General features: G+C 54.4%; 1 protein-coding gene across 1 annotated transcript; it reads right to left on the bottom strand.

The window, feature by feature from the left end:
* Positions 1–303: 303 nt before the first annotated feature.
* On the bottom strand, positions 304–23,884 carry TRMT44 (tRNA methyltransferase 44 homolog). Its single transcript, XM_082464359.1, has 11 exons — positions 22,755–23,884; positions 20,969–21,083; positions 18,203–18,422; positions 16,161–16,229; positions 15,262–15,369; positions 13,949–14,020; positions 10,415–10,521; positions 8,931–9,114; positions 6,644–7,049; positions 5,320–5,436; positions 304–1,018 (listed from the first exon to the last, which is right to left on the bottom strand). Exons 1-11 carry the CDS (start codon positions 23,461–23,463, stop codon positions 789–791), a joined length of 2,337 nt encoding a protein of 778 aa, XP_082320485.1. The 5' UTR covers positions 23,464–23,884; the 3' UTR covers positions 304–788.
* Positions 23,885–23,968: the final 84 nt, after the last annotated feature.

Below are 23,968 nucleotides of genomic sequence, written 5' to 3'. Positions count from 1 at the left end.
GGCACAGCCCACGTCTCCACCGGGCCAACTCTGCCCGTTCCTGGAGGCTGGCCAGGCGCCTGCTGGCCTGTCCTTGACCTCAACCTGGCACCGGGGGCTCCCAGCTGACCAGGGCTTCCCGAGGGCAGGGCCCTGTGCCCCGCGGCAGCCCCAGTCATGCTGCACGGAGCGGAAGGGAGTGGGTTCCTTCTCATCACTCACGAATGAACGGAGAATCCCGCACGAGGAACACTCCACAAGGGAAAGGCCGCCGGATACGTTCCACGGAAAATCAAGGGGCAGAACAGTGTCACTGACACGGCCTTTTATGTAAAACTATAAACGCAATTTTAAATAGAAGCACATCGGGATTTGGGGATTTTTTTGTTTTCCTGGAATGAGAATTAACGGTACCTGTGGGGAGAAGATCTAGGGCAGGAGAAGGAGGCCAACCCCGGAGCGGCTAGTGGTTGGCGGGGACGGCCACCCTGCTACAGACTGAGAAGGGCCAGTTCAAGCACTTCCTGCACCTCCTGAGACACGAGACACCAGGAGACTGTCACCCTCTCTTCCTGATGTAAAGATGCTGACCACATTTAAAACAAACCCAGCACTCGGACGGGGCGGGGGGAGGGGTGAGTGATTTTAGCTTCTGTGGGGCGTGATCACGTCCCCTGTGAGAACCTGGAGGGAGGAGGAAGGAAAACGACCTTGAACGCCACCAGGTCAGAAGCGCAGCGCTCGGCGGAGCTGGGAGTCTCCCTCATGCTCGGCGTCCCCGCACCAGGCCTCCACGCAGGCGGAGCAGCTCAAAGAGGCTGCTTTTTCTTCCTGGTGGTGGCCGGCTGCAGCTCCCCAGGCCCGTGGGCAAACGGGCAACGGTCCGAAGGCAGAACACAACCGTCAGGGTGATGAGCGAAAAACCAACAGATTCGGGTTTTGAAGGTTTCTGAGAACAGCCTCCGTTTTGCTTCTGGTTCCTTTTCTTTCCGAGGCCTCTCTTCCCGCCAGTCGCGGAGGCGAACTCGCCCGTTCAGAACTGGGGGTGGGAACAAGGAGAAAAGACACGGCCGAGGCGTGAACTGCAAGCTGGGCAGGTCGCCGGGCTCTGTGGGGACAGCTGTCCAGGGCCGGGGTGCGGCCACGGGAGACGCAGCCCCCGGCAGGCTCGGCGGCGGGAGGGGGAGAGGCGCTGGGATCCCGGGCGGTGGCCCCAGCCCCCCACCTGCCCGCGGCCTGCAGTCCCCCCTACACACACGGGAGCACGAGGGAGGGGCTGGGGGGAGCAAGGACAGGGTTGTGGCGCCTGGGAGCCGTCAGGAGCTGCCACACACCAGGGGGAGGGCGAGGGGCCGGCGCCGGAGGTCCTGGTGGTGACAGGACCCGGCGTGACCACTCGTGGGCACCGGCTCGTGGAACAAGGCTAACGACGACCCCGAGCGTGGTCCCGACGCGGGCAGGACGTCCGCGTGGCGGCACTGGCCCTCGAGGGCACACGTCCGCATCATGAGGAGGGAGCGGAGGGAGCGGGGGAGAGGCCCTGTCCGGGCAGGTGGAGACGAGGGGCAGGCTGCGGGGGCCACCAGGGTTACAGGCAGAGCCCCCAAACGTAAACAGGAAGTAGGGGGTAGGGGCACGGCAGCCCTGTCGGCAGGGGCAGGGCGGGAGGCCTTCACAGAGCAGCAGGGGGCTGAGATGCGGCGGGGCGACCTGTGTGGATGGGGTGACCGCAGAGCTGGGCCGCTGGAGGACCCCAGGGCAGTGCAGGGGGAGGGCCCGGGACTGCCCAAACGCCTCCTGAACCGGTCGCCCCAACTCAGCTGAAGCTGCGCTGGGAGCTTCCGCTGGGCCGTTTCCTCCCGAGAAGCCAACACCCCCACGTGAGACGGGGCCAGAGCAACCAAACCCGTCCTGCTTTTCCTGGAAGCTATACAGCCACCTGGAGACGGAAAGGCTCAGCAGAAATAAAGGAAGCTTAGTGAACAAATCTGGCTCTCCAACTTCTAAGGAAAACTTGAAAGTGTGCATTCAAGCTTGAATTTCACTTTCAAATTGCCTCGTGTTGCAACAATAACCAGACTGTCTGTCTCTGCAGACTGATGTTTATCGAAAACTGTCCCCTGAAACCAGAGGAAGGAACTGCAGAGATGCCTCTCCGCACGAGGGACACAAGGCAGGGATTCACCCTCGGGGGCGGCCGAGAAGCACCTCGGAAGGGCCAGGCCAGCCCTGCTTCCAACGCGGCAGACACAGAGAAGCTCGGCTGTCCTGGCCCGGCAGCTGGGCAGGCAGCCACGGCCTTCCACAGGCGCTCCCACAGCAGCCCCTCCCGGCACAGCCGGGAACGACACGCCCCAGCCGGGGCGGGGCGGCCGGAGCCCCCCGGCCGTGTGCAAGGAGCCTGGGAGGCGGGACTCCCCCAGACTCCCGCCGTGGGTGCCCCAGAAAGAGGAGGAGCCCCTGATGGCCTGGACAGGCTCAAGAGAAAGCCGGGCGAGAGGGCGAGGGGCTCGCTGGGGCCAAAGCCGAGTGCAGACCCTCACCCTCCACAGAGGCTGGCCCATCCCCTCCCCTCAGGGTGGGCTGGCTCGCAGCGGGCCCTCCACCGGCCGTACCACGTTTCTAGAGCAATCCCTGCAGGGTCGGGGGAAGGGGACCCAGGCAGGATTTGTACGGCCTGTGGAGCAGGCGCTGATGACGAGGGGTGGCCCTGCAGGGGGCAGGGGCCGGCGAGTCCCGGGGGGCCAGGCTGGCTGACAGGCCCCCGCCCCCAGGCTGGGCAGGCCCCCCTCTGCTGAGCTGCGTCCGTGTCCTCAAGGCTGAGCGCGGGCTCCACGCCCGGCCCAGGGCGGCGCCTGCCCTCCCGCGCCCGCCCGGCCCATGCCCGCCCCACAAGGTGCTCACCCGAAACTGTTTTCACCTCCTCACTCGTGTAAAACTAACCATGCTAGTTTAAAAAAAAATCTCCTACAGAGGTCAGACCCAGCTTTGGTGCTTACTTTTTGCATGACTGTGTGTAGAATGTTCACTGGAGTTCAATCCCCAAGCCACCTACTCAGAAGTGTTTCCAAAAATAAACGTGCTCCTCGATGCAAACCGCACAGAAGACCCATCACACACGTGCATATTTATGGCGGGGGAGAAAAGAACACTGTTTCGTGAAACCAAACCGAACAACATGCTGGGAACAGCAGAAAGCGGAGCAGCCCCCGGGCACAGCGAGTTGTAGTCGCTAAAGCGCCATGCGGTGGAGCCCAGCTGGGTGGGGACTCCCAGCCGCAAGGCCCACCCTCCCCCTGCCTCTCCGCCCACCAGTGGGCTGCCCTCCACACCCCCAACCCTGGACCCGCCAGCTCCACTGCGGGGCTCACTGCCACCGCAACAGCAGCATTTAGCCGACTGAGGTCAAGTGGAAATGAAAACCAACGTTAGCTCTGGCAGAACAACCAGGCCCCCGAAGGCGCTGCGGGCGTGAACACACGCGCTCTCAGGGGCACACACACGGGGCGGGTGGTACAGGTGTGTATGCCTCGGGGTGGTGCACACACGGCGGTGCACACGGAGCTCTCAGGTGCACGCGTGGAGGCGGGACCACAAGGTGGCAGCGCTCACCTCCCGAGGAGGTCCACAGGCCGAGGAGTGGACAGATGTGCTTCCGCATCTCCGTGCGCAGCCCCTCCACCCACGGCCCCCGTCACGCGGCGACCACCCTGGTGGTAGGAGCACAAAGGTGCGGTGTGGCGGATAGGTCCAGATCCCGGGGCTCGGGACAAGGCCTTCAGGCCCAGTGCTGGCCAGCGCCCTCGGGACAGACTTCTATTCCGTGCTGCCACAGTGGCCTCCCACCTCTGCAAAGGCCCCAGCCCAGCAGGGCCCGTCACCCCTCCCCACACACACCCCCAAGGCACCTGTCCCAAGGGGCTGGACCCACTGCTTGAAGTGCCCACCCACCCGCCGGGTCCTGGGGATGGGTGGGGACAGGGAGGCCGTCACCTGGGCGTGCAGCCCCCAGCACGGACAGAGTGGGGTCAGGCAGGCATGTCCTCCTTGTCGGACACCCCATCCTTCATCCACGCAGGTGCTGAGCCTGACGCACTGGTCTCCGGCCACCTCTCGGCCCCGCCTGCACGAGCCCACGGTCCGGTTGGGCCTGCCCCTCCCCACCATCACAGCGAGTCAGCATGCCCCTGCCAGTCACAGAAGCCCAAATCCTCCGCACGGCCACGGGGGGCTGCAGCCTGCCAGCGCTACCTCCCCCTCCCCCTCGCTCATCAAGCCCCCACCCTGCCACTTCACACACGCTGTTCCCTCTGCCTGAAGTGCTTTTCCTTGTTCACTTCGCCAAGTCCCAGCTCAGATGTCATTTCCTAAGCAAAGCCTTCCTGATGCCTGTCTGAGGTGAGGCCAGGCCTCCCTGGGCGAGAAGGTCACCTACGACATTAGGGTGATGCAAGAAGACGCCCACTATTCTTAAAGCCACGCACAGAAGTACTTAGGGGTGACTAGCACATCAGCTGGGCTGTGCTTAAAATACTTCCACAAAGACAAAGGGAAAAAAGCTTTAAGAAGCAAACACGACAACTGATGGACCCTCCGGCTGATGTGTACACAGAACCTCCTCTGTGTACGTTGGTGAAGTTTAACAGAACTTCTTGGAACCCCAGGTGCCCATGTAAACATCTGCGACGTTTCCCCTCCCCGTCAGGCTGCAAACTCCAGGAGGGCAGGAGTGGCGGCGCCCTGCTCTGCAGAGCTCTGCAGCCTGCGTGGCAGAGCACGCAGGCCCCGGGCCCTTCTCCCTCCACCCACCTGGATCCCAGGGCGCCAGTGTGTGTGTGGGGGGGGGGGGGGTAGGGGTGGGTGCAGGCACATGGGCCGGGCTAGGGAGGCCTCCCTCCTCTAGGCCCAGGGCCTGGATGGGAGCTCAGGATGCTTCCAGTTTGCAGGCAGCCAGAGGCCAAAGCAAAGCAAGTACTGAAGCTCCACCCGAAAAAGCTCCCCAGCGACAGAAGGCCCTGCCAGCGACTCTTCCCTCCGTGGGAGGAGGGGGCGCGTCCTGGACGGGACGGGGCTGGGCCCGGGGGTGCCGGGCAGAGGCTGGCAGCATCACAGAAGCAGAGGTGCGACCCACGTCCTGTCGGGACTTGAGATGCACATGAGGGGATCTATCCTCTAGCTCTGAAACTCCTCTCCAATAAGGTTCATTTCATTAAAAAACGGGGGGAAAGGAAGGAGAGGGTGGTGGTAGAATCTGCACGAGAGCCACCTCTCGCTGCCTCGGGAACCGTGGAGCCCGCCCTCAGGCGCCGAGAGCCGAGGCAGCCCCGGCGCAGCCCTCACCGTGGAACACCTGCGAGCTGTTCCTCAGCAGTGTCCGCAGGCCCCCGCGCTCCCGCCTCAGCCTCCGCAGCGTGTCTCTGTCCAGCTCCCCGGCCACTTCCGCCAAGGACAGGCTCCCTGTGGAAGACGGGGTTTCCCCCACACGAGAACTTTAGTTAAACTGAGTCCACAGCTGGCTGGAACTCCGCAGGCAGAGCCATCGCACCTGAGATGCCAGGCCGCGCGCTCATGTCTGACCCTCGAGGACAACCGAGCCTCCCAGACACGGAAAGCCAGCCCTGCCGCGCGGCCCGGCCGCTGCTCGGCGGGGGGGACTGCAATTCCCCGCACCAAGCCCACCTCGCAGCCACCTCAAACCCCTTCCGAGAGGAGACGGGAAGTCTGAGGGGAAAATTAAACCCCCGCCCCCCCCCCACCCAGAACCCCATGGCACGGGCTCGCACGTGCAGCCCCGCACCGCCGCCTCTCACCCTTCCACGTGTGCGTGTCCCGACCCCGCCACCTCCCACCCCGCGTCCCCTCGGCCATGCCTGGCAGAGGGTAGACCCCAGCCTGGGATGAGTGAGGTCCTGGGGACAGACCCGCTCACTGACGTCACGCAGGGCTCAGACACACTGGGGGTCCCGAGCCTGACGCTGGGGCAGGGCTCACTAAGTCCAGCGACCAAGGGGGGAGCGTGCAGCTGCGAGGCTGGGATGGGAGGGGCGTGAGGATGAAGAAGGAGACTCAGCACAGCGCCATCCACGCTGCGGGGGGAGAAGGACCCACTGCTCACCCCCCCCGGGCCGGCCCACCCACGGGGCCAGCGGGCAGCGTCCCCGACAGGCTGAGGGTGGGGCCTCCATCTCCTCCAGTGACCCCAAAACTCAGAGGGCGAGCGCCTGGCGGCACAGGAAGCCCTACAGCCCCCTCGGGCGGCAGCCCACCAACAAGCTCCTTCCCTCAGCCCATCTGCACACTCCTAACGACTTGACGAAAATGACAAAGACTCCTCTTGACGTTTAATTAAAAATGACCACACAGGCACGTCCCTGGCGGCCCAGTGGGTAAGACGCCGCGCTCCCAGTGCGGGGGCCCGGGTCTGATCCCTGGTCAGGGAACTAGATCCACACGCATGCAGCAACTAAGAGCCCACTTGCGGCAACTAAAAGATCCCGCACACCGCAAGGAAGATCCCGCAGGTGGGCAACTAAGATCCGGTGCGGCCAAATATTTAAAAAATAAAAAAAATAAAAATAAAAATGACCACACAGTTTTAAGTTGGTTCTAAGAAGAGAAGAGAGTCACTGCCTGAAACCCAGCCAGTACCCAGGGTGGTCGTTACCTCCTCGATTCCAGGCCTTCGCACTCCTGCTCTGAGAACTTCTCATGTTTAACTGCTTTCCACCCAACAACAAATTCGCCACTTGCAAAACCACTCGGTCGATAAAATCTCGAGGGAGGGCGGCACAGTTCCTCACGCGCTTGACTTTTTCTCTGGGCTGAAATCCAGACAGCCAGAGCCCTTCAGCGGAGGACTCTGGTGTGTGCCCGGCCCCGGCGTCCAGGGCTCCACGCCCCTCGGGGCCATCGGCACCACCGGCGGCGGCCCCGGGTGGAGGAGGGGCAGGGACCTGGCCAGGTGGGCTCACAGGGCCGCCCGGCCTGCTGTTAATGTAGCGGGTTCTCCGCTCATCCACAGAATCTTCTCCAGCGGGCGGGTATGTTCTGGATTTCCCAATGAGACACACCTGCACGTGAAAAGAGCACAGAAGTACTTTAGCAGGTTCCAATCGTATTTCAACGTTCTCCAGGGAACTCTCTTGCTCTGGAGAATAAATTCCACGAATGTCTTAGACACCCATCATGAAAGGAATCCTTATTTTAAAAACTCATACCAATCAATGACTTAATATACTATCAGCAAAAGCCCACAGGAAGCTTCACTCCTCAGACTTCCACAGAGCCTAACAGACACGACAGACCAAGGTCACCTCTACTGAGCCAACCAGCCGCACCCCACTGCACCCCTCTTCCGCCCCACACACAGACCCTGACGGTAACCCTCCAGAGCTCTCAAGGGCAGCGCTGCCAGAGCGAGGAGAGCACGTGTGCACCTAGCAGAGCACTCGGCATGGCGGGGACGTCCAGTTCACGCCGTCCCCTTCCCCGTTCGCACGTCCAGACGAAGGCTGCCCTCAGGAGCCCCGGGGAGAGCCAGGCCCCGTCCGGCGACGCTGCAGTGGGTACAGCGTCTCTGGACGTCCTCTCCGGGCCCGAACCCGATGAAGGCGAATCTGGTTGCATCAGAGCCACCCCTCACTGCTCTCCAGCTGTGCCACCTGCTGAATGTGTGATCTTGGGCAGGTGACAACTTCTGTGTGCGTGGAATGAGAAGGCGGGGCACGTAATCAGTCCTCAATTAACAGCTGCTGTGTGTGGACACCCGCACTTGCATCTGACCCCCAGTTATATGAAAACTGAGGTTCGGAGAGATTAAGCAATGCTCCATGGTCTCCAGCAACCAGTAACGGAATAGCAAATGCAAACATCAAAACTGTAGGCTCTTCGTACCTACGTGACCCAGACTCCAGCAGAATTCCATTCCAACCTCAGAAGGCTGACTTGCCAGAAGAGAGGACATTTAATAGAATGACATGAAGGCTCTGAAGGTGAGCCCTAAAGGACGTTCCAAAACGATCTTGAGCAGCGACAGCAGTGACGTAACTGAAGCCGACAGAGGGCCCAGCGCAGGCAGGGGAGCCCGAGTGAGGGCCCAGCACCGGCCGGCGAGCTGCTCCCCCTCGTTGGCAGTGAGGACACGGGCAGGGAGTGTCTGTACTGTGCCCCCGAATGCACTGCTAGGAAGTGGCAGAGCCCAGAGTCAAGCTCAAACCTTCGATCCTTTTCACCACTGTCAAGCCATCAAGCTGAGATCGGATGACAGGTTTTTGTGTTTAGTTTTTCACAAAAAGCACTGACGGCCATAGAGTCTCATGAAAGAAAGTTACCAGAGATTAATAAAACCGATGTCAACGGTTCCCCTGACTCTCTCATAAGTTCAAGCCCCCTGCGTGGTGAGCAGGTCAGCCCCGACCACCTGGCAGGGTCACAGGCAGTGCAAGGGTCAATTTCTACCTGGAAAAATTCATTTCAAGTAAATCTGAATCAATGAGTCTTTTAATGAGGAAATGTGAAATCATTTTGAACTTCTAAAGCGATTTCAGCCAGTCATTTGGGACCCTAAGTCAGAAGTTAGAGCGTTCAGCCGCAGGCAGCACTACCAGAAACCTGTAGAGAAGCCAAGCTGACACCCACTCTGGGAGGGTCCCCGAGGGGCAGTCACAGTTTCTGGAAAAGAGATGAAGACCCGCTGAGGGTTCCTGCAGAGCTGCCACAGGGCTGGAGAAGGAAGTGCCAGAACGCCTGCAAAGCAGGGGACTGCAGGCACAGAACAAGCCTCTGGACCCGCCAGTGACGGGGATGTTGGGATCAGCAAGGGCACCTCTGAGACAGTCACACCTGCTACCATCCCAGTGTCGTCTACGGTTCTGTGACAAGGACGGCCCCAAGCTTTCCATCTAAACACCACGTGTCGCCCGCCGAGGACAGCCCGGGTGACCAGGACGCACCCTCTTGGTGGAAGGAATCCTAAGGCAATCCTCCTCCACGTGGAAGCCACAGGTCGACCCCACCTCGGTGATGAAATCCAGGTACCCTCGGTACTGGGTCTTCTTGCTCTGCCTCCGCTGGTATTTCCCGATGAAGTCAAAGAAGCAGCAGGGCACGATGAAGAAGCGGCAGTTGTAGGAAGACCTTCAAAGACAATCAGCGACACGGAAACCCAGAGTCTTAAACAGATTCAATAAAGAAAATTCCCCAGAAAGCCACACGGCAATAGTGTGTCAGGGCAAAATGCAAACGATGTGCTACTGGCTAATTTTGTTTTTTATATAAAAAGAAGCATTATAGCCTTCCCCAATTTAATTTCTAGAAACAATGTAGCATAGTATCTTTTCAATAAAATATGAATCTAATTACTTTTATTAAAAATATTTTTTTTCTATTGCAATTATGATCATCAACTGTAATCTAAAACTTTCTGAAGTACTTGGAGATTTCAGCTGTTGGATAGGAAATTTCAGAGGTAAGCACAAAAAAGATTATGATTTGCTCCTTGACCTATATTATTCTAAAAAAGTCCAAAAGAATGGCCCTGGAAGGAATTATGCTTAGTGAAATGAAGTCAGACAGAGAAAGACAAATACTGTGCATTATCACTTGTATGCTGAATCTAAAAAATAAAACAAACGAATGAAAATAACCAAAAAGAAACAGACTCACAGATATAGAGAATGAATTAGTGGTCACCAGTGGGGAGAGGGAAGCGGGGAGGGGCGAGGCAGGGGTAGAGGATTAAGAGGTACAAACTACTATGTATAACATAAATAAGCTACAAGAATATGTTGTACAGCACAGGGAACACAGGAAATATTTTATGATAACTACAAATACAGTACGACCAAAAAAATGTTTAATCACTACGTTGTACGCCTGAAACTACATAATATTGTAAATCAACTGTACCTAAAAGAAAAGGGGGGGGGAGGGCATTAAAAAAAAAATAAATAGAACAGTCCAAAAGAACCTTGGATAAAAGAGACTCGGCAATGAAATATGAAAGGGCAGCAAGGTAACATGCATCTTAAAGAAGTCTGACTGAGGCAGAGAGCCCAAAATTGAAGAGACAAACATTTCAGCAGAGGGTCTTTACACTGAAAGACAAACCCTCCTGTTATTAGGAAAAACACATCTTTCAACACTGGATATAAACACTGTGGAAGTAATCACAATGAAAATATAATGTGGACGTGTGAACCACATACATAATTTTATATTTTCTAGTATCCGTATCTTCAATAGCAAAATAAAACAGGTGGAATTTATTTTAAATTTAACCCAATATATCCAACAGATTATCATCTCATCAATCCGGACCAGCCACGTTTCAAGTACGCCATAGCCACAAGCAGCCAGTGGCTACGGTTCTGGACAGCGCGGTTCAGGCAACAAAACATCCCCGGACACCACTGTGCTAACACCTCCACCTACTCACCTGGCCGCAATCACAGGTATCCATGGCGTCAGTTCATCAGAATGGTTTCCGATTAACCAATCGACGTCCGGGAAGAGGGTCTTATCATTTGGTGTGATTGCACTTTCCTGAAAGGAAGACACGGAACAAGACTAAACGTCTAGTAAATAAGATCAGAGCACAGAGGGCAACAACAAACGCAGCCACCCCTGCAGAACCGCAGCTGTTCCCGGGCCGGTCTCAGACCCTCTGGGCTGCAGGTCTTCATCTGCAAAAGGCGGAAGCTGGGCCAGGAGTGAAGAAGCGTGTGCCCGGCCCGGCCTGCCCGAGGGCACGGCTACTGACAACTTTTAGCATCATCGCTGCGCCGGATGAGCCAACACTTCCGGGTGCTCGTCTCCTTTTGATATTAAAAATAGCCTTTTCACATAAATGTAAGCGCAGCTAAAGGAGACAGGGGACATGTGAACCGTTTTACTTTTGGCAGGAGGAGGAGCAAGAAACGGCCTGCAGAGGGGTGAGCGCAAAGCTGGGAGGTCTGAGGCTGACTTGACATAGAACCTGATGCACTTACACAACCCACGGAATGAGCGCATCTGTGAAAAGAGAAAATACAGGAAGAATTTACAGAAGTGTGTGCCCGCCTTTGCTATTACGCTATTATCTTTTGTGAACTCTCAGACAGCAAGTTTTTACCCACTGAACAGGCATGTTCACCACTGTGATAGTTTCTGTAGTTAAGCTGGGAACAGCTTGCTTTGAGGATTTAAGAACTTCAAGTGAACACCTTATCCTTTCTGCTAATCAGCAGGCCGTCATTAATTATCAAAGTCAACAGTCTCAATGGTGAAGCTGTCAGTGAGAACTGGAGACTACAGCCGAAACTAACACAACACTGCAAATTCACTATACTTCAATGTAAAAAAAGGGTTAAAAAAAAAAAACTGGAAAGAGAGACAAAAGAGACTATATAACCACTCAAAATCCTCTAATTTTAGAATTGAAGAATGAACCCCCAAGGCAAGTAAGCAGACGTGTTAGTTCTCGGTCAGAACAAATGGGGAAGACGTGATGTTAACACTCACCTTTCAAGGTCACGGGAGTGTTTTGCAAAGCTGATGGATATAAAAATTGAATTTAAATTCATCTTTTTGGTTCTTGAATAAGCATATGTGCTATTTTCACATATGTTAAAATGCTGAAAACAGTATTTCAGTGAAATACTGAAAATGGTCTATACGTAATTCAAAAGTAGGCAAAACAAACTTTTGATACTATTTATTCTTTCTTCCCACCCAGTCTACATTTAAATTTGCCTGCCTCTTTAAATGGTCTATATTTACAAAAACAAATTGCGCTTAGTAATTATTATAATCACATTTACAGTTTTCTTTCCAACAACATGCTAGACAACAAAGCTCTACCTGTCTTAGAAAAAGTTTTGGGATTTTGAATATGGCAAATTGCAATATTCCTATTTCCTACAGAGCTTCACAAACAAAATTAGGACACTTTGTGCTCATCACAATGCTGTTATCAAAAGCATGTGTTTTTCTTAACTGTCTCTTGCTTACAATCAAATGAGGTTTTTGAAATAAAGGAAAGTTGTACCCCATGCTTGGCCTTTGAATGCCCAGACTGTGCCTATTCGTGGAAATCAGCCATTTACTAGGAAACACACAGCCCCAAGCCCTTGCCAACAAAGGCAGGCTCGCTCCTGGCCACGTTCTTCTAGAGCAGAGGTGTCCTCGAAGCGTGGCCAGCCTCCACCCTCACGTTTAACACCGGAACACGCGGGACTCTTCCAGCTCCGCGACCAGAGGTCCAGGTGTAACGAGAAAAAAATCCACAAGAGGTGAGACACAGCACTCCTACTAGCAGGCCTTGACGGAGTGATGAGGTGGGGTTTCCCCCACTCCACAGGGAACCTCGAATAAAGAACTAGAATCTTCCACCTGTTCTCCAAGGGGCACATTGTGCCAGCCAGCTCTTCCTTGGGGTCATGATTTAAACAGAGCCTATTCAACTGCTGTGTGAACTTTTTACCCAAAGAAATTATTTTGCTTTTTCACCTGGGACACAGGGGATTTTGGAATCAACCACGTTATTCCCTTAGCTGTGATCATCAGCCTCATGGAAATTCAGAGCCCCATTTTATTACCTGCGTAAGGACACGTGGTCTGTACATGTAGCTACAGAGCCTCCCCTAGTCCTTCACCTGGTTTACCACCATTCCTCAAACCTGAGATTTTTTTTTAAATGTTCTAATTTATTGTAATGTATGAACATACAAGCAAATGTAAACCCTTGTAGCATAAAGCAAAGTATAAAAATTTAATGAGAAACTGAGCAAATAAAAAGCTGTCGGGCAGCTGCAACAAACCTCCCTTCCTCCAATCTTTTTATATTTTGCAATAATATTCCCGACTTTAATAGAAAGGCAAAGAGAAAATATCCAAGTAAGTCTTGAAACTTTCGTTTTCTTTTCATAGATGAAATGATATACCCGGGATCTGCTTCGAAACCACGGCTGGGCGGATGCTGTGGTTGGGGACGGGGAGGAATGAGACAAAAGAATTGCTGAGGCGGGCCGATGAGTTTCTGGGGTTTGGCACGCGTTTCCCTCCACTTTGGTATATTCCTGACATTCCCCACAATGAAGAGCAAATGCCCTTTTCATTTTTCCGGCCAGCATCCTGCCCTTGAGCAGATGAGACGTGGCGTCCCGGTCACCCCTGCGCGTCTTCACGCGGGGACAGGGTCTACAGGCGATGCGGGCAGCTGGACAGCAAAGGCCCCACGGCGCCCCGGAGCCAAGGGTGCAGCCCCACCGCTGCGCTTCCCTGCCGGCTTGGAGGCCTGGGCTCTTAGAGACCAACGCCGGGAAACGCTAGAGCCCAGACCTGCCGTGGGGTGCTGCGGAGGAGACCCCGCTCTCTGATGGCTCGGAGCTGCCCTGGACCACGGCGGGGCGGACGGGGCTCCCTGTAGCCCCGCGGTCACGACTGAGGCCAGGCGTGCTGTCCGTCTCCACTGGACGGCTGCACGTGTGCGGCCCGGTCTGGCCCCTCCACTGCGCTCCCCTCCCCCGACTCCTCGCCAGCTCACCGTCTTGCTGGAGGCCACTCTTGGCCACGCTGCTCACAGAGCGGGACCGCCCACGGTGCCCGCCCCGGCCCAGTCCTGGCAGGGTGGGCACCCACTGCCTAGTGGAGGTCTGAACGTGCGGCCTGTGCCAGGCACCAGAGGAGATGCAGAGGAGGGGTCATCCTCCGCCCCTGCCCCCAAGGCGGCCGAGAGCCCCCTCGGGCACCCACAGGAGATGCAAAGGGCCTGTGGCAGACCCGGGGAAGGAGACACGCCTCCGGCTCTGGCATCCCTCCCTCGGTTTAACCGGAAGGCTGTGGAGGTCTAAAGCTTCATCCGCTTTTACAGTCTCAGAGCACTGAGACGAATGTGGACTGCTGTGGTTATGAGCATCTCTGACTGGCCCGTACACAGAGACACCCCTTAAGACAACCGCGCTGAGGTCAAGGGAAGGGACAGAGCCAGTACCTCTAAGTGCGTCTCTGGTCCGTACATGTCCCAAACTTTTCGTCTTCGGACATCAATCCCTCTGCCTGGGTGCTGAAACGAGGAATTTCAGGAATCAAAGGTTAAGGCCAATACACCATAATAAATTAGCAAGAACAAATCAAACTCTGCAGGTATCACCCCCTGCGTGAAGTGCAGGAGACCCTCAGCTCCTCGGCTGCTGAGAACAGACACTCGCGTCCCGCGGGGCACAGACAGAACCTGTGCTGCCGAGGCTTCGTGAAGGGGGAACAGAGCCAAGGCGTGGGAACACCTCCATGGCCACACGCAGCCCCGGGAAATACGCCTGCCCGGAAAGGGCGCCGGCTCCTCTGAGCTGGTCAAGTTCAGCTCCCGGGCTCACCTTCTCTTCCAGCCCCCAGACGAGCCTCGTCCTCAGGGTCATTCTCACCCAGCGCACCCTGACCACACGCCGCTCTCCCGGGGCCCCACCCCCATGTATCCACCCACTGGCTCCTAGTCACCACCAGGTGCGCTAACACCCCACAGACAACCTGTTCACAGGGGTCACAACTACAGCCTCACTCCTTTACAAAGCACCTCAGAAAGCCCCGTCTAACAGCCCCATTCCAAAGTCCCACAGGTGAGGACAAATGTGTCTGTCCATAAGGCAGGACGCTATGGTCACAAGAAACCAGCCTTTGGGTCACCACCATTGGGCTTCAATCCCCACTGTCACTCTCGAGCACGAAGCTCACTGGGCCAGGTGACGGCGCTGCTGTACCCAGGTCACTGGTCTCGCCGGACGCTGCGAGACGCCGGGGAAAAGCTGACGCTTGCGAGTCCTGAACTGCTCCCAGGGCCGGGGCTGTTCTCAGCTCTCAATGCCTCTGCTTCACAATCCAGAAAATGGGTGCAAGACTGACTATCACAGTTTTACATATGTATGTGTATCAATACAATATACGGGTGCCTGACTGTCCTCTGAGCTAGAATCTAAACTTCTCTAGGGCAGAACCCACCTTATCCTTTATATTCCCCTCCCTGTGCCTTGAAATGGTGGGTTTTCCCAAGAAAATACTGACAACAAAAACATCAGAGCTGTTGAAAGCGTGTGGTTCCACAGGCCGAGTGTCTGAGAGCCCTCTTCCAGTCTAACGAGACCACTGTCTCTGGTCCTGTTTACAAGCTGCCTGCTCCACAGTTCACAACCGGCCACTACGCCGACAGCCAGGCCGCCTCTGAGTCCAGACCAGACCAGCAGAGAAAGACCTCGCGCTGGGCTTGAAGACGCTCTAGCAAAGGTACGAGAAACGGCCCCGAGCATGCTTTACCCCCTCGCTGCTCAGGATGTGGACCAGGAGGCCGTTCCCACAGCCGAGGTCGACAAAGGACTGCCTGGTTGGCTCTCCCCGCTCAGCTCTCTCTTCTTCCCACAGAATCTAAGGAAACAGAAAAAAAAACCAAAGTCAGTTTGTGATTCACTCTACGCCAGAGTAATTCAGACACAAGCCCACGTGGAACGACAGATCCTCTCGCACACAGGAGGAGCGGCCTCCTCCGAGGCCCTGGGCCTCCGCGCAGGTGGTGCCCGGGTGAGCAGGGGGAGGCGGGATTCGCCCGCGGCCCCGGCTGGACGCCGCGCGGGCATCGAAGCGGTCTTCTTCCACCCAGGGTCCACGTTCACGTGGTCGTCTCTGGGCAAGGGCTGTACAGATTACTGTTAGCTCCTTCAGGCGTTCTCTCAACTCTTCAAGCTTTGTGTGCTTTGAGAAGCAATGTTATTTCGAAGACTAAGAGAATTACGGGTGAAAGGAAATTGGAAGGTATCTCCTCTAAACAGCTCATAGATGAGAAAATCAAGACTATGAAGTTAAAGGCTTGCCCAGATCCAGGCGGTCAGCAAGGCAGCCAAGAAGGTCTAGAACTAGAAAGACCGCACGCGAGGACGGGAAGGCAGGTGCTTCTCAGACGGGCCCCGACGGCAGCCCCCACACGCAGCCAGCATCTCCGTGCTCCACGCTGACTACTAATTAGGAAAGCACTGCTTCAGTTCAGTTCCTGAGGTTACATTTCACAATTCAGACTTGTTCTACATTCATGCAAAAGCACCATGCAAAGTTAAAAAAAAAAATCACTTGTGTAACCAACCTTGGCAAACAGAACTATAAAAGCCCTGAGCTACCCGTAGCAACCTCCCGCCCTTCCACCTGAACTCAGCCCACAGTCTTACCAGCAGGTAGGCAGCAAGGGCCACGTCTTCATACACGAACTTCTCAGGGTCAGTTACTTCAGGCCACACCTACAACATTTTCAAGGGCATATGTAAATTTTCACCGCATCTGTGTGTAACAGGACACATTGAGACCAATGGAGTCTGAAGCAAGACTGTGGAATAAAGACATTGTCTGTAAGACATTTAGGTGGGGCCACTGGGCATCAGAGGGAAACGCTGAGCTATGCTACCCTCATCACTTATCTAGACGAGTATGACAAACAAGGAAATGAGGGGCGGGGCGGGGGGGGGGGTCGAGGACACAAAGGCGCAGGGGTCAGGAGGTCAGTGCTCCACCCTCCGGTCTGTCAGTGAGTTGCTGTCACTTGTCAGGAGTGTCACTCAGCTGTTTTGTCCCCATCTCCCTATCTGTAAAGCAGGGATAAAGACTTTGACTTAATTACCATGCAGGATGACCATCAGGTACTATGAAACTAGAAAACACTGGCTGTGCAAGCGTGAGGCCTCATTATTAAAATCAGTAACATGCAGAACGGGAGTTTGGGAGATGAGAAAAAAACCAATGGCCAATGTTAAACGTTCAGATTTCTGTTTCCAGTCTAGTGGATTAGACAGTTTGGACGAACCATCTCACCAAGGACAATTTTAAAAGCTGGAAGAATAAAGAAGTCCCTTCTTAAAGGTACTAAACAGTACGATAATGCAGGACCACTAGGCCAGGACCTGGGAGAGAAGGGGAACCCAGCCGAGGTCAGCCAGCTCCAGCAGGAACGGGTGGTTACTGTTTCACGCCTGAGACTCTGGAGGATGCTTTGCTACACAGCGGGAGGGGACTGATACAAAAACACCCGGCAACGATGAACTGCGGTTACTTCTAGGAGAAGGGAGGGAGATACGAACAGGAAGAGGACAAAGCAAGTTCAACTCCGTTAGCACAGGCGCCTCGGAGATACTGCGAGTTCAGTTCCAGACACCCCAACAAAGTAAATATTGCAGTAAGGCGAGTCACACAGACTTTTTGGCTTTCCAGTGCATATAAAAGTTCCGTTTACACTATAGAGTAGTCTATTAAGTGTGCAATAGCATTGCGTCTAAAAAAACAACGGACGTACTTTAATTAAAAAATACTTTATTGCTGGGAATTCCCTGGCAGTCCAGTGGTTAAGACTCAGCACTTTCACAGCAGAGAGCGTGGGTTTAACCCCTGGCTGGGGACTTAAGATCCCGTAAGCCACCTAGCGCAGCCAAAAAATAAAATACTTGATTGCTAAAAAATGCCAACCATCATCTGAGTCTTCAGTGAGTTATAGTAGTAACATCAAAGGTCACTGATCACAGGTCACCATGACAAATATAATAATAATGAAAAAGTTTGAAATATTGTGCAAATTACCAAAATGTGACACAGATATACGAAGTGAGCAAACGCTGTTGGAAAATGGTGCCAACAGACCTATTCCGTGCAGGGCCGTTACAAACCTTCAATTCGTAAAAAATACAATATTTGCAAAGCACAATAAATGGAGATATGCTTGTGATACTTTATTTCTTAAGCTGGGTGTGAATACACAGATGTTTGTTGTTACCTTCTTTTTACATCTTAAAGTTAAGGACATTTTACAAGATTTGTCTCCTTTTTGGAAGTATATGCTTTTGTACTTTAATTTTTCATGTATTTTCTTCAAATACCTTTATGTTTGTACTAAAGAATTATGGTAATTTAGTATTTAAATATTCAATTATTTTAAATTAAATTATTTTCCTTTTGTTCTCTTGAAAAAAAAGAGTAACGTGCCAAAACAAAACAAAACAAAAAAAACCAAATCCTTTTCCACAGCGTAACTCCCAATGTTTTTATGGTCTGCATCCCTAACTATGTCAAAGTACAGGCTGCAATGTGGGACTTCAGGTGGGTATGTTTTGACTTAATGTCTGCATCTGTAGCACACAGGCGAAACAACGTTACCTGCAGTAGCTTGGTATATCACCTCGTTTAAATGGGGGTGGGGGAGGTCACAGATGTCTTTCCCCAGAATTACCTTGACCATGTCTTTATACTTCTCTTTAAGCGCCTGGTAAGCCTTGCTGTACTTCATGATGGAAATGAGGGACAGGGTGCTTTTGAACCCACTCTGCCTGCTCCCCACACACCACCTGGCCAGTTTGGCCAGCAACTCTTCTCCAAGCCAGGTGGGTTTGGGATACACAATGCCATCTGAATGCCATCTTTCTGGACAGAAAATTAAAACAGATATGAACCTTTGAAAATAAGAGAAATATGAATAAGCAGAGCTGGTTTCAATTCTTATTTTTAAACTACACATTTCTTTGCCAAAAGAACAGAGAAATTAAGACAGCTACGATGACAAAATATTGTACCCCAAACACAAGACAATCTGGAACTAGTTACAGAATTTTCATCCTACAGAGAAAAACACATTTAAAAACCAGCAAGAATTCCTCCTCTCTTGCAAACGTTGTTAAAATGCATTTACACAACTTACGAAGCCCATCAGAAGGATGGCAAACGACGAAGTTCCTCTCACCTCCCACTTCATGCACTGATTAGCTAGATTCTAAAACATGCATGGATTTCTTTAACTTCTCTAGGTTTTATACGTTTCACATGTGCTACCCAGATGTAGAACGCTGGTCCACTGAGTATCTCCCATCCAGAAAGCTGAGTGCTCGGTCACCAAGCTGAGGACACATACACAGTCCCTGTGGCTCACAGGCCTTCTAGGTCACCGTGTGTCCTCTGCCACCAGAGCGCAGAGGCCGCGGCCCTGTCTGTTCTGTTCGCTGCTCAACCCGGGCCCCAGCAGTGCCTGATCACAGCGGGCGCTCGCTGTCTGGGCGCTGAGTAAACGCGCAACCCGCGGGCCCAGGTCACGACAACACATCCACCGAGGCTGCGCCCCAGGCAGTGCGATGAAGGGGAGAAGCATCAAGTTCGCTGGCACACAGAGAAGGAGGTGGCGCTCAATGGGGGCCCCTAAGAAGGAGCAGAAGCACAGGCGGCTGGGTGAGGGGGCGGGGCTGGGGGCGGGGCTGGGGGCAGGCGTGGGGCAGGGGCAAGGGCAAGGGGTGGCCCGTCTGCTGAGAGTTAGGACTGTCAGGCTTTTGCCACCAGGCACATCAAAGGGACACAGTTCACTCCCGTAAGTAACAGGTGCCAAGTGTCCACTGAAAGACACGCCCCAAGATGCTCACCTTTCCCGTCCCTTCCCCTCGGAAGCTATCCTGCTGGGGCTGATGGCCTCGGGCCTTTCCTCTGCTCTTCCTGGGCCCCACGCTCTTTCCCAGGTGTCCCCGGGGACAGGAGATGTCAGCCGGGAAAGGTGGGGAGTAGCCACCCGGGCACTCAGAAGCTCATGGAGAACAGGGGCTGGGATTCCACCGCATCAGCCACACTGAGCGCCTGCCGCGGCCGGACTCGGGCCGGGCTTCCCCAACCAGGCGAGGGGACAGCAGCCTCCAGCGCGCACCCCGCAGCTCCGGCATCGGCGCCCCCTGGGTGACCCACACGGGCACACCAGCTTTCCCACAGGGTCTGCCCTCACTCTCCAGGGGAGAGGAAAGGGCCTCGGGGCAAGGCCCCTCGGGGAGCATTTAACAACTGGCAAGAGGCTTCGCCCCAGCAGACCCTGAGTATTCCACCCAGCGTGTAAGCCTGCAACAGGTCCCTGGTAAGCCCAGCCCAGCCCCCTCCTGGGGGGCTCAAAAATGATTAAACCCGTTTCAGAGGTGAGAAGACTGAGGGCCACAGAGGCAACGTACCCAAGCTCAATGCTGGTGGGGAAACCCAGGTCTACGTGACTCCAAAACCAAGCTCTTCCCAATGTACCCCTCAGCTCTCTATGAAACCATATGCAAAGCTCATCACCAAGGTTGTCTTGAAAGAATAGACCCATGTGGCTCTCAGGAAAACATCAGCAGAAGAATAGCGAGTGATTTAACCTTCCTCTGACTTTTTCATTTAAAAAATACCAAATGGAAGTAAATCAAATTTCACACTTTCCAGACAGGCCCAAACACCACATGGAATTAAGGGAACGGATGAAACTGCTGCTTTTATAATAAACATCACAGAATACCCACTACGTCTAAGACCACGTGAGCCTCAGTGGACAATAAAAAAGAAGGTTCCACTTACCACCCATTACCAAGGTGTAAGAAATAACAAAATAACGAAAGGACTGTGTTTATTTGAATCCGGTGCTAGAACCAGGTGCTACTAACCATCAAGGCTACACGGAATGTACGGGCCCTCCAGCCAGGCTATGACCACCCAGGTGCCAACAGGAACAAGGACGCGTCAGGGAAACACCAACTAGAAAACACATTCCCACAAACCTGAACCGCCTGAGAGAGAGTCCCTGCTGCTCCCTGGTGACCGGAATCTTACAGCCGCCTAAGGAAATCCCTGACTGGGGCTTCCCTGGTGGCGCAGTGGTTAAGAATCCGCCTGCCAATGCAGGGGACACGGGTTCGAGCCTTGGTCCAGAAGATCCCACGTGCCGTAGAGCCACAACTAGTGAGCCTGTGCTCCAGAGCCCGTGTGCCACAACTACTGAAGCCCGTGCACCTAGAGTCCGTGCTCCGCGACAAGAGAAGCCAACGTGATGAGAAGCCCGTGCACCGCAACAAAGAGTAGCCCGCACTCACTGCAACTAGAGAAAGCCCGCACACAGCAACCAAGGCCCGATGCAGCCCCCCAAAATTAATTAATTAATTAATTTTAAAAAATCATCGATTTAAGGCATCAATCATTGAGAGAAAGGAATAAGTTTTCCAGTCCTTACCATTCTCCTTCGCTATGACTGAGCTGAATTTGATACACGTTGCTCGTCTTGACCTTTAAATTCCCTTCATTGTCTTCTTCCAAAGGTAAAAAAATTACAGTTCCATTGAGGACATCTGGGGAAAAAAAGATAGAGATGATCAATTAAAACTGCTTAGTTCAGAGTCTCATCAAAAGTGGTCTCAAAAAAATAGTACTGAATCCACCGTGCCTTCAACCCCCAGGGCTTTTCCCCACTCGATTTACATCGGCGAATGTCCTGGCCACGGCCGCATCCCTGAGCCTGCACCGCGCCACACGGAGCAGCCGTGTTCAAAGAGCTGAGCGTAGTCCAGAAAGGGCGCCCCCTGTGGAGGAGCGATGCTCACCGAGAGGAAGAGGACGGGCTTAGCCGGCCCTGCTCTTCCGTGAAGCCCATGTGAGAACGCAGACATCCACGTCTGAAGGCCTCGTGGGCAGATGCGCTCATCCCCTCAGGCCGGGAGAGGTGAAGTGTAAAAGGTGATCAAAGCTGGAAGGGCTCCTAAACTAGTCTGGGCAGCAGGGTCAGAGAGGGCCTCCTGGAGGAGGGGACACCTGCCGAGAGTCTTACGGGGCACAGAGGCCCACAGCATTGGGGGGCGGGGAGGGGGTACGCACCCACCAGTAGTTCAGCATCGCTGCTTGTGGTGGACAGAACAACCTCCAGAGACACCCGCACCCTGACACCCAGAACCTGTGACCACACGGAGTTGTTTCATGGCAAAAAGGGACTCCACAGATGTGACGAGGGTTACGGACCTTGGAAGAGAGAGAGGGTATCCTGGATTACGCAGGTGGGCTCAGCCTAGCCACGTGAGCCCTGAACAGCTGAGAACCGTCTCCAGCTAGAGGCAGAAAAGATGCAGCAGCAGGGGAAGCCAATGAGGCTCTGAGCATGAGACAAATTCGGCACGGGTGCGGCTCTGAGATGGAGGGAGGCCTCTACGAGCTGCCCCAGGAGCTGGCCTTTTCCCTTATCCCTTTACCTAGTAAATTCCTCTTTACCACTCATGGTCCAGCGCTCCTTCGCGGTCTTCCCCAAGCCTTCCAGACACCACCCCAATCCACAACCCCACCCTCTGTACTAAGGATTCACATTTCTACGTGCCCCCTCCAAAAACAATGAAAAATCTACAACCTCCCTAGGGCATGGCAAGGAAACTGGCAGACTAGGTGCCTTTAGTGCCTCTTCACTTACTGGCTGGTTTTTAATCTAACTGCAGCCTCTGTGAAAGACTCTCCTCGGGACCAAACTCTAGGCAGGCTCCTCTGAGGCCTGTGTCAATTAGGGTTCAACCTTGGCCTACACTGTCACAGTTCCCAATAGCTCAAGGCCACATCCCTAGCATGACCCTAGGCCCCCTTAAAGTGCCCACCTGAAAAAACTCAAGGGTGAGAGAAGAATAGACTGTTCCAGCCCACACCTGAACAAGAGCCCCTGTGACCGCCTCTGTGGGAGGGGAGGACCTAACATCCACAGGCTCCAGTTAGCAAACCCAGATGGGTGTCACAGGGGCCGATCCCCCACCTTTCCTGCTTCTGGTTAATTTTTCACCTCCCTGACTCTACCGCCCCATCCTCTTCCTTCACTCTCCCTGTGAAAAGCCCAGTCACCTCTGCACAAATCGCAGTGGAGTTCAGTTCACGCTGGACTCTTCTCCCTACTGTGATAGTGCGCATCACCAATTAAAACCTATCCTTGCCACTTCCACTAGTGTCCGACTCTATGTATCTTTGGCACCTGCCACTATCAGAAACACTCTTACCTTGCACGACAATTTCTCTCCTCGGAGCACTGAGCGGGCAATGCGTGTTCGTTTTCGGGATGACGGTTCTGAGAATCACGTCGAGCTCGTGCTGAGCCTCTAGCTGCGATTCCGCCCAGGAGCGGGTGAAGAAGGCTAGCATCTCTCGATTGCCGCTGGCGAGGCTTCGGGAGAAATCGTCCCAGAGAGAATCCAGGTCCGAGGCGGGGAAGTCGCCCTCCCCGGCTCCAGCCTTGTCGGGCTGCCCAGGGGCCCCAGAGAGCAGAGGCGCTTTGGCTGCTTCCCGCTGGTCCTCCCCTTGCTGGCGCCGGCCCTGGGACTCCTGGGGGCCTTGCTCGGGGCCTGCGCTCGGCCGAGGGCCGGGCCCCCCCTCGGGGAAACGCTGGCCGTATCCCGGCCCCTCCTTGGGCCCGCATTCCGCCGGGGCCTGCTCCTCCCGCTCGGGGCCTGAGCTCGGCCGGGGGCCGGCATGCTCGGCCCGGGGCAAGGAGACGCTCCGCCGGGCCTCTAGGCGAGCGCCACACAGCCGCTTGTTGGCCACCTGCGGCCTCTCCACCCACACGGCCACCGCCGCCCAGAAGCCCCCAGGGAGCAGCGAATCCGGGTCGCGCACAGCAACCCTTCCCAGCTCCGCCATGTTCTGTCTCTGCCGAGAACCTCGGCGGCGCGCCGGGATGACGCACGTTACGGCGCGGCGTGTTTGCGTCATGGGGGCGGGACGCTGGGGCCGGAAGTGAAAGGGAAGAAGACGGACTCACTGCCTTTCCTGCTTTGGATTCATTGGCATCATTCGACTGGGGAGTTCAGGGCTGAGGAATTTTTTTTTTTTTTTTTTTTTTTTTTTTTTATACTGCAGGTTGTTATTAGTTATCCATTTTATACATATTAGTGTATACATGTCAATCCCAATCTCCCAATTCATCACACCACCAGCCCCACGCCCTGCCGCTTTACCGCCTTGGTGTCCATACCTTTGTTCTCTACATGTGTCTCAATTTCTGCCCTGCAAACCGGTTCATCTGTACCATTTTTCTAGGTTCCACATATATGCGTTAATATACGATATTTGTTTTTCTCTTTCTGACTTACTTCAGGGGGCTGAGGAATTTAACCTTTGCTTTATTCTCGGGAAACATTCAAGCGTGTCGGTGCCGGATAGTAACATGACCAGAGCTGAGTTTTGGAGAATTCTGGAGGTGGTGTATTTATGGCAT

Source organism: Balaenoptera physalus, assembly GCF_965194825.1.
Source record: "Balaenoptera physalus genome assembly, chromosome: 5".
Lineage (NCBI taxonomy): Eukaryota > Metazoa > Chordata > Mammalia > Artiodactyla > Balaenopteridae > Balaenoptera > Balaenoptera physalus.
The sequence above is the reverse complement of the archived record's forward strand: the minus strand, read 5'-3'. Positions and strand labels throughout refer to the sequence as shown.

Excerpts from the sequence above, each read along its gene's own strand:
- TRMT44 (XM_082464359.1), bottom strand. The coding sequence starts at position 23,463 with ATGACGCAAACACGCCGCGCCGTAACGTGCGTCATCCCGGCGCGCCGC. Across the intron at positions 18,423-20,968 it reads AGTCATAGCGAAGGAGAATG|GTTCATATCTGTTTTAATTT; the intron begins GTAAGGACTGGA and ends TTATTTTCAAAG. Across the intron at positions 1,019-5,319 it reads CAGCTCGCAGGTGTTCCACG|TTCTGAACGGGCGAGTTCGC; the intron begins GTGAGGGCTGCG and ends TCCCACCCCCAG.